Source organism: Piliocolobus tephrosceles, chromosome 13 (assembly GCF_002776525.5).
Source record: "Piliocolobus tephrosceles isolate RC106 chromosome 13, ASM277652v3, whole genome shotgun sequence".
Classification (NCBI taxonomy): Eukaryota; Metazoa; Chordata; class Mammalia; order Primates; family Cercopithecidae; genus Piliocolobus; species Piliocolobus tephrosceles.
The window spans coordinates 114,248,796-114,258,872 of NC_045446.1; the positions used below are offsets into that span (position 1 = coordinate 114,248,796).

At 37.5% G+C, this 10,077-nt stretch overlaps 1 protein-coding gene across 2 annotated transcripts in view; it reads left to right on the top strand.

The window, feature by feature from the left end:
- Positions 1–7,721, top strand: part of CCDC15 (coiled-coil domain containing 15) — a 93,614-nt gene extending 85,893 nt beyond the window's left edge. The window contains exons 14-17 of one of the 2 annotated variants that reach the window (XM_023208548.1): positions 4,784–4,960; positions 5,278–5,426; positions 6,917–6,967; positions 7,639–7,721. In XM_023208548.1, coding sequence (XP_023064316.1) covers positions 4,784–4,960; positions 5,278–5,426; positions 6,917–6,967; positions 7,639–7,682 — 421 coding nt within the window. In that variant the 3' untranslated portion in view covers positions 7,683–7,721. Of the gene's footprint in view, positions 1–4,783; positions 4,961–5,277; positions 5,427–6,916; positions 7,059–7,638 lie in introns of both variants that reach the window. The other variant, XM_023208549.1, reaches the window with a different exon arrangement.
- The last annotated feature ends 2,356 nt before the right edge of the window (positions 7,722–10,077 follow it).

Genomic DNA, 10,077 nt, shown 5'->3' on the forward strand with positions numbered 1-10,077 from the left:
ATTACCTCACCTCCATAAGCCCCTTCTTTAACTGGAGAACCACAATGATGTTTTGGGTCCCCTGGATTCAGTGTCAGCTTAGAGCCAATGTCCAGTAGTCCCCGAAACATCTGATCGTTTCCCTTTCCCCAGTGCACAGTTACCCTGGTGAAAGGCCAGAGGTCTCCTTGGAGAAGGATGGGAGAAATATTCACTGCATAAATTGTCAGTAATGTAGTGGGGTCCTTCCTCAAGGGGACCGGCCTCCCCTACATTCAAGGGTTTCTGGGTCTGTAAACTGGTTCAAGCCTGGGAATGGATTGACGGGCCATGATTCTCTGTTTTTATACTTCAAATTAATCTTTTGTCAATTTGACTTAGAAGTTTTCTGCTTATATAAGTTAAGTAGGAATGCAGTAGGCTTCCTGTCAGTTTCACTTCTAGGAACACCATGAGTAATCAGCCAACGCCAGAGCTCTACACAAGTCAGACTATTCTAATTGCTGCTTTGCCTCTGCTGTCCGTTATGGTAGCTACACCCACCTTGCCTATGATGGTCAAGTGCTGCCACTTGACCCCTGCCAGTCTGGGATCCAATTATTCCCATTGTATTTACATTCCGTAGTTGAGTGACTGTGATTCCCACTGTTTGATCTGACATACAGAGAAGAGCAATTACAGGACTCTTCAAGGATGTAGGTGCTGTCCTCACAAATCTGTTTTGCAAGGCATTGGTCAAGGTTATATCTTCTGGACCTTCCCAGTTGGGATGAGTAGGTCTAAAGTGACTAATCCACTCCATCATCTCAATCTCCCTAAGCCTTTGGATCCTTTCCTCTACATTAAACCAAGGGAGATCAGGCATTTCCACCTTACTCACAGTGGGCCATCTTTTACTCCATATTTCAGCCAACCAAGCAAATAAGCTATTGGAACATTTTTTTAACTCTCTGAGCATTAAATGCAGAGTCCCTACTTAGTGGGTGGGCCCAAATCAATAAATTCAGCCTGATGCAACTCTATGTTTCTTCCACCATTATCCCATACCCTTAATATCCATTCCCATGCCTGCTCTCCAGATTTCTGTTTATATAAATTAGAAAACTCAAGCAGTTATTTTTGATTGTAGCATACTTCTTCATGGGTCACACTCTCAACCTGACCTCTAAGGGCCCACCAGGACTTTAATCCAGTTATAGGTCTAGAAACAAACAGGATGTTGGGGGTCTAGAAACAAACAGGATGTTGGGGGTGGCTCCTGAGGAGAATCAACATTATCTTGCCTGGCAACTGCCTCAGGGGAGGCCATCAGTGTTGCCTCAGGCATCACAGGGTTTATCTCCTCAGACAAAGGTGGAAATGCTGATGGCAGCATGGGTTGGAGAGGGGATGTTGCCACTATCCTTGGGCATGGGGAAGCTGTTTCTTCTGGCAAAAAAGGTTCATCAGAGTTTACAGACTCAGTGTCCCTGGCTTCATCAGGGTCCTCCCACACATCCCCATTCCAAGTTGCAGGGTCCCATTCTTTTCCAGTCAATTCCTTCACTTTAACAGTAGACACCTGGCAAGGCTGTGCATGCACCTTTCATTGCAGGTCTTTCTCTACAGGAGATAAGACTCTTACTCAGGGCAATCTTAGAAGATTTGAGGCTTCTGAAGTCAGGAGTTAGAATCCCTGAGTTCATCATTTTCTTTCATCACTTTGTCCAGTGAACATAGGAGCAGCCAACCAACTTCATTATGTTACTTGATTCTCCACATATGGTCAAAAGTATTATGTAGAGAGTCACTAAACTCCTTGCCTCTTATGAGCGATGAATTGCAAATGTCAAATGCATTTATTTGACATAACTCTCTACACAGTTCATGCTAAGGACTATCAGTGTTCTTCATACTATTAGAAGTAGAATCCTTAGCATTTCTGGGTTTCATCATATTAAGCAGCCAACTGCAGAAACCCCCAAACCATCAAAAGAACTCTATCTTTAATACTCTGTTCCTCTGGAACCACTCCTGGTACCAAAATCTATATAAGGGTTCTTTAGAGGGACAGAACTAATGGAGTGTGTGTGTGTGTGTGTGTGTGTGTGTGTGTAAAATGAGTTTATTAAGTATTAACTCACATGATCACAAGGTCCCACAATAGGCTGTCTGCAGGCTGAGGAGCAAGGAGAACCAGTCCCAGTCCCGAAACTAAAGAACTCAGAATCCAATGTTTGAGAGCAGGAAGCATCCAGCATGGGAGAAAGATGTAGGCTGGGAAGCTAGGCCAGTCTCTCTTTTCACATTTTTCTGCTTGCTTGTATTCTAGCCTTGCTGGCAGCTGATTAGATTGTGCCCACTGAGATTAAGGGTAGGTCTGCCTTTCCTAGCCCACTGATTCAAACGTTAATCTCCTTTGGCAATGCCTTCACAGACACACCCAGGATCAATACTTTGTATCCTTCAATCCAATCAAGCTGACACTCAATATTCACCATCACAACTAATTTAGACCTTTGTGTAAGTAGAATTATACATGATTTGTCTTTTTGTACCTGGCTTATTTCACTTAGTATTATGTCCTTAAGGCTCATCCATGTTGTTTAATGTGACATGGTTTTATTTTCAAGGCTCAATAGTATTCCATTTTATGTATATAATATATTTTGTTTATTCATCCATCAGTGGACATTTGGACTGCTTCTGCCTTTTAACCTATTAAGAATTAGCACTGTTAGGAACATGTGTGTACAGATATCTCTTTGAGACTCTTGCTTTCTTTTGAATATGTACCCAGAAGTAAGATCATATGGTAGCTGTATTTATAGTTTTTTATGGAATGTCTACACTATTTTCCATAGGGGTTATAACATTTTATAGCCCCAACAACAGTGTACAAGGGTTTCAATTTCTCGTATCCTCACCAACACCTGTTGTTTTTTATTTTTTTGATAGTAAGTATCCTATTTGGTGTGAGGTGATCATTTCATTGTGATTTTAGTTTGCCTTTTTCTGATGATTAGTGATGTTGAGCATCTTTTCTTATGCATATTAGCCAATTTGTATATCATCTTTGGAGAAATGTTTATTCAAGTCCTTTGTCCATTTTTAATATGATTAGTTTGATATTATTTTGTGCTCTTTTTGTCATTTCAGTTTTTTTTGTGTGTTTCATTTTGGATGGTTTCTATTGTTATGTTTTCAGATTTACTTCTGCAACATCTATGCCGGCAGTATTCCCATCCACTCTTTTTTCAATCTTGAATCATAGTCTTAAAATTGTAGTTTTCATCTTTAGAAGTTTGATTTCAGTCTTTTTTATGTCCTAACATTTGGAACATATAAAATATAGTTGTAGTAACTACTTTAGTGTTCTTCTCTGCTAATTCTAACAGCTGTGTCAGTTCTAGGTTGATTTGATTGATTGATTATTCTCCTGATTGTGAGTTGTGTTTTTCTGCCTCTTTGTGTGCTTGGTAATCTTTGGTTGGATGCCCAACGTTGTGAGTTTTACCATGTTAGTTGCTGGATGTCTTTACATTCTTGAACCTGGTTTTGGTTATACAGTCAAGTTCATTTGAGGACTTGCTTTTGTAACTTTTTAGGTGAGTCTGGTGCAGTACTCAGTCTAGGATTAGTTTTTATTCTCTACTGCTCAGATAAGATCATTCTGAATACTCTACCTAATGTTCTGTGAAATACAAGTTTTTCAAGTTTGATAGGTGGAAATAAGGACTAATTATTCCTGGAGCTATGTGGACTCTAGTCACTGTTCTCTTTTATTTTGGATGGTTCTCTTCCTAGCCTCAGGTTATTTCATTGCATACATGCACCAATCAGTGCTCTACTGTGTACCAGGAGACTCTGTTCATCTGTGGGGTGCTGTTTCTGGGCAACTTTCTTCTCTCTGGTACTTTGTCCTGTGAACTCTAATTGCCTTTGTCTCCCTGCACTCTTAACTCCATCTCTTAAATTCATAGAGCCCATCAGGCTTCACTTCAATTTCCCTGCCCTGTGCCACTGCCTGGAACCTTCCAAGGCAGTAATCTCTGGCAGTTACAGGGTTTACTTCGCTTGTTTCCCATCTGTCAAGGAGCAGTGTCGTTTGTTACCTGGTGTCCAATGTCTTGAAAACCATCATTTCTTGTATTTGTTTGATTTGTGTACTTTTTAAAACTTTTAAAATATTTTTGGTGATTTAAGGTTGGAGGGCAAATGCGGTCCCTATTACTCTGTTTTGGTCAGAAGCAGAAGCCCTGTTTACTTGTAGTTTTAATCTGAAAAGACTGTTGTGCTACATTCTTACAGAAAAACTTTTTTTTTTTTTTGAAATGGGAGTCTTGCTCTGTCGCCCAGGCTGGAGTGCAGTGGTGCAATTTCAGCTCCCTGCAACCTCTGCCTCCTGGGTTCTAGTGATCCTCAAGCCTCAGCCTCCTGAGTAGCTGGGATTACAGGCCCGTGCCACCACTGCCCGGCTAATTTTTGTATTTTTAGTAGAGATGGGTTTTCACCATGTTGGCAAGGCTGGTCTGGAACTCCTGGCCTCGTATTATCCATCTGCCTTGGCCTCTCAAAGTGCTGGGATTACAGGCATGAGCCACCGCGTCCAGCCCGGAAAAACTCTTCTAATAGTAGCTATTGCTCATTTCTCTTTGAGAGGAGATAAAGCAGTCAGCAGAAATTTTTGAAGATATTCTTGGGATATTAAACTGATTTCCCGACTCCTTAGTTTCTGGGAATTTCTTGAGTTATTTGGATAAAGAAGCTAATTTTAAATAATAATTTTAGGAAATTCCTAACCATGTTATGATTTTATTCTCAGAATTAAGAAAAAGAGAGAGCAAGAACGTTATGCTGAAGAGCAGAGGATCTTAAGAATGAACTTTCATGAAGATCCATATTCAGGAGAGAAGATGAGTGAGATATTAGCCCAGTTACAACTTGAAGAAATAAAAGGAGCCAGAGAAAAACAACAGCAGAGAGAAAAAGAATACCTGAGGTAATTTGAAAAGGTCTTCATGATATTCTGGCTCTAGAGGAGACTTGGTAGAAAGTCATTGTTCTCATTTTCCTTAGAAGAGAATTGTCGGTGTCTTTTCATACTTTTCCTTGTTTAGGAGTTCATAACTTAACCAAATTTTTTGATTGCCTAATACTTCTCGGGTGTAGCCCTGCATTTTCCCCAGTACAGAGAGGAAATGTCAAGGCCCAGAGATATGGAATAGATTTAACAGTTAAAGCTGGCTGTAAAGTCAGGATTCACGCTCACTTTCTTTCTAGTAGTTCACTTTGCCTGATCATACTTTATTTTTACAGATATGTAGAAGCTTTACGAGCCCAAATCCAGGAGAAAATGCAGCTGTATAATATTACTTTACCTCCACTATGCTGTTGTGGTCCTGATTTTTGGGATGCTCATCCTGATACCTGCGCCAACAACTGTATTTTCTATAAAAACCACAGGGGTAAGTTTCTTGAACAGTCAGGGCCTAATGGCAACAAGAAAAGTCAATAAGAGTAGTGGCTGTAGTAATTTACCATTTATTGAGTGCTTACTATGTGTCAGAGACTGTTGTAAACCCTTTGTAAAATAACTATATGAGGCAATGAAAAAATTATAATGAGTTATATTTCTCTTTGAGATCTGTTATCTTCTTGTCTCCATTTATGCTGGGAAAATATTTTCAGCTCATTCTACTGTAGGAGGACTTGGGTTCCAGGTCCTTTAACTGAAGACTATTAGAATTTGCCTTTTATGTAAGTTAGGACTCTATCTAGTTGAATTCCCTATTACTCAAATACTTTAATGGTATGTAACATGGATGTATTACCATGTATATCCACATTAGATTGCTAGCTCTGCCAGGAGACACTGAGGAAAATAAGAAACAGTATAAACTCCATCAGGAGTGTCACAGCTAGAGAAAACTTAGTCCTTCATATTGTCATTAATATTTGTTTCATATCCATCCTTAAATACATTGATTTATATAGTGTAAAGATTATGTAGCCCTCGTATACACTAGGAATACTGCCAGTATATGTATTCCTAGTGCTTCATCTGTATGATAGGAGTTTCTTATCAGCTTTATTTTAAAAAACACAAATCTAATTATGCCATTTCCCTATTCTAAAACCTCTAGGACTCTCCATTGCAGTATAAGATGCATGGCATATTTGGTGTATTTTCTCTCTGGCACTGGGCCCTACTCCAGCCTTATCAAAGTTGCTATTCCCAGTATGTGCCATATTGTTTACTTGTTTTGCACCTCACACACTCAGTTCTCTGTGTTCTTTCCTTTACTCTTGTTATTTCTTCAAAACTCATCTTAAGTGTTACCACTTCTGGGAATCTTTTCCATCCTGTCCTAGGTAGTTGTGTATTCGTTCCCAACTTCATTCTATGATGACTTTTTTTTTTTTTTTTCCCGAGACAGTCTCGCTCTGTCATCCAGGCCAGAGTGCAGTGGCACGATCTCAGCTCACTGCAACCTCTGCCTCCTGGGTGCAAGTGCCTCATCCTATTGAATATCTGGGATTACAGGTTTGCGCCACCACATCCAGCTAATTTTTGTATTTTTAGTAGATACGGGGTTTTGCCATGTTGGCCAGGCTGATCTCGAACTCCTGACCTCAAGTGATCCGCCTGCCTCAGCCTCCCAAAGTGCTGGAATTACAGGTGTGAGCCACTGTGCCTGGCCTATGATGACATTTTGTATATACTTCTGGTTTGGAAGTATTACATGGCAACTTAATTATTTTTGTGTCCGTACTCTTTATTATCTTTTCTGTCCTCACAGAGTGCTTGTCATATAGTAAGTAATAAATATTTATTTGATAGATAGTTACTTGTAAGACTCTTGGTAGAGAAGCAGTACTTACATAATAAGATAGAGGCTGGTAGAGTTGTTTAGCATTTGACTTTATTCATTGCTGTGCAAACCTTTTTTTGCAGCATATACTCGGGCACTACATTCATTCATCAATTCCTGTGATGTCCCTGGGGGTAATTCAACTCTTCGAGTCGCAATTCATAGTTTTGCTTCTGCACACAGGCGGACTTTGAAAAATCTGTAATGAGAATCTGAAATTAACTGGTAGTATTTTGGCTTTTACTTAAAATCAGCCCTGAGAGATTATTTAAGAAAAGCTGTTCAAGTTATAAAATATATAACCTAGAAAGAAATACTGTCTCATATAATAACTGTCTTTATAATTAGATTGTAATCATTGTTTTAATCTGCCTTGGAACCAAGATTGAAAGCTGGCTTACTCTTCTTTCTTGCGAACCATACAGAGCCTATTATTTTAAAACACGATCAGACAATTAAGGCTTCTCTTACTTTGCTTTGCTCTGATCAGAAGAGCCCATGTGAAATCTTTGAGATTCTCTCATTTATCATCTTTCTAAAACTGTGTTTTTTAACTTGACAATACTGAAAATGTCTGGATGAAGCAGAAAAGAAAGTGATGAAATATGTTTCTGAACATCAGTGGCCATCTATATTGCCATTACCTTTTCTAGTTGTATGTAAGAATTCAGGATTAGAAGAATTTAAATTTGTTGCACACTTTTTTCTCAAAATTTTTTCTCTTGTTTTTAAAAATGTATTGCCTCTTTCCCCATTCAGTGACACTAGACATAGGAATTTTTAATTGTGTAATTTTCTGTTGCAGAAAAGGTAAATAAATGTCTTTTGAATATCTTCTATGTGAAATAATTGTGAGTGACATTTGAAAAAGTGAATCTCAAGTCAAAGTGAGTAAATTCCTTATTTCCCTATTTTTAAAAATCCTGGTAAATGACATGGCTACAGGGCAAATGAAATAAAAATTGCCATAGTTGGTATGCATTTGTTATTTCCTTGCAGTTTTTCCTGATACAAAATATGAAAAGGTTTAATATTATGAATTGAAGATACATACCGACAGTTTCTTTTTTTTACTTTTTCTAACGTACAGTGCTGAAGAAGCACTTAGGTTTATGCTCAAAATAAATAAATAAATAAATAAATAAATAAAAGCCTAAACATCTAGCCAAGGCTTTGAAAATAATTAGAATTACATGAACAAGATTAAATAGTTATGTAACCAGATTATCTAGTTCAGCCGAAATCCTCGAAGTAATTATAACTTGATTCAGCCTTTAAGCATTCTATTTTTTAACAGCTCTATTGAGGTATCATTCACATATTATATATAATTGACACATTTAATGCGTATAATTCAGTGGTTTTTAGTATATTCACTGGTTGTGCAACCATAACCACTATAAAATTTTCACTCTAAAAAAAGAAGCCCCCATGATCCAGCAATCTCATTTCAAGGTGTATTTTCAAAAGAATTGAAAGTAGGATCTCAAACAGATATTTGCACACCCATGTTTATAGTGGCATTATTAATAATAGCCAAGGTGGAAGCAACTCAAATGTCCATCAGTGGATAAATAGTAAATAATATATGGTATTCAATAAAATATTCAGTCTTAAAAAGGAAGGAAATCCTGTCACACACTGCAACATTATGCTAAGTGAAAAAAGCAGTCACAGAAGGACAAATACTGTCATATGCAGTACTTTAGGTAATCAAGTTAGTAGAGCCAGAAAGTAAAATAGTAGTTGCCAGGAGCTGGAAGTAGGAGGATGTGGAGAGCTTTGTTTAATGAGTATACAGTTGCAGTTTTGCAGGATGAAATGGCTCTGGAGATCTGTTTCACAACAATGTAAGTACACTTAACAGTACTGAGCTGCACACTTAAAAATGGTTACAATGGTAAGTTTTAGGTTATGTGTTTTTACCACAATTAAAAATTTTAAAAATAGAAACTAAAGGAATCCCTCATACCCATTAGTAGTCACTCCCCATTTTCTCTCCCAAAATGCCTCTCCAACCATAGGCAATCATGAATTACTTTCTGCCCTATAGATTGGCCTATTGTGGACTTTTCATGTAAATGGAATATATCATATGTGATCTTTTGTGATAGATTTTTTCATTTAATATGTTTTCAAACATATCTATCTTGTAGCATGTATATTTCATTGCTTTTTATTGTTGAATAGTACTTTATTCTATGGTTATACCACATTTTATTTATCCATTTATCAGTTGATAGACATTTGAATTGTTTCTACCTCTTGGCTATTACGAACACTGCTATGCCCATTTATTTGCAAGTTTTTCTGTAGACATATATTTTCATTTCTTTTGGATATATACCTGGAAGTGGAATTACTGGGTCTTCTGGAAGCTCTGTTTAACCTTTTGAGAAACTGCAAACTTTTCAAAAGTGACTGCACTATTTTACATTTCCACCAACAGTATGTAAGAGTTCAAATTTCTTCACATGTTCACCAACACTTGTCATTATCTGTGTCTTTGCTTATAGCCATCCCAGTGGGTGTGAAGTGATATTCCACTGTATTTTTAATTTCTGTTTCCTCATGGCTGTTAATGTTGAGCATCTTTTCATATACTCCTGTCTTTCGGAGAACTGACTTTTCAGATCCTCTGTTTACGTTGTGGTTGGGTTACTTGTCTTTTTATTATTGAGTTATACGTATTATCAGTGTGTTCTACGTATAGGTTTCTTATCATATATGTGATTTGCAAATATTTTCTCCCTTTCTGGGGATTGTTTTTTCACTTTTTCTGTGATTTCTTTACAGCACAAAAATTTTAAATTTTGACGAAGTCCATTTTATCTACTTTTTCTTTTGTGGTTTGTGCTTCTGTTGTCTTGTCTAAGAAACCATTACCTAATTCAAGGTCACAAATATTTACTCCTAAGTGTTCCTTTAAAAGTCGTATAGTTTTAGCTCTTATATTTAGGTCTGTGATCCATTTTGAGTAAGTTTTTGCATATGGTATTAGGTAGTGTTCCAACTTCATTCTTTTGTATATGGATAACCAGGATCCCAACACTACTTGTTGAAAAAGACTATTATTTGCCCCAGTAGATTGACAATACACATGAACTTCTATTTCTGAACTGTCAATTGTGTTCCATTGATTTATATGTTTTACCTTATGCCAGTGCAATCTGTCTTGATTACTGTAGCTTTGTAGTGAGTTTTGAAGTTTGGAAATGTGAGGCTTCCAACTTTGTTCTTTTTC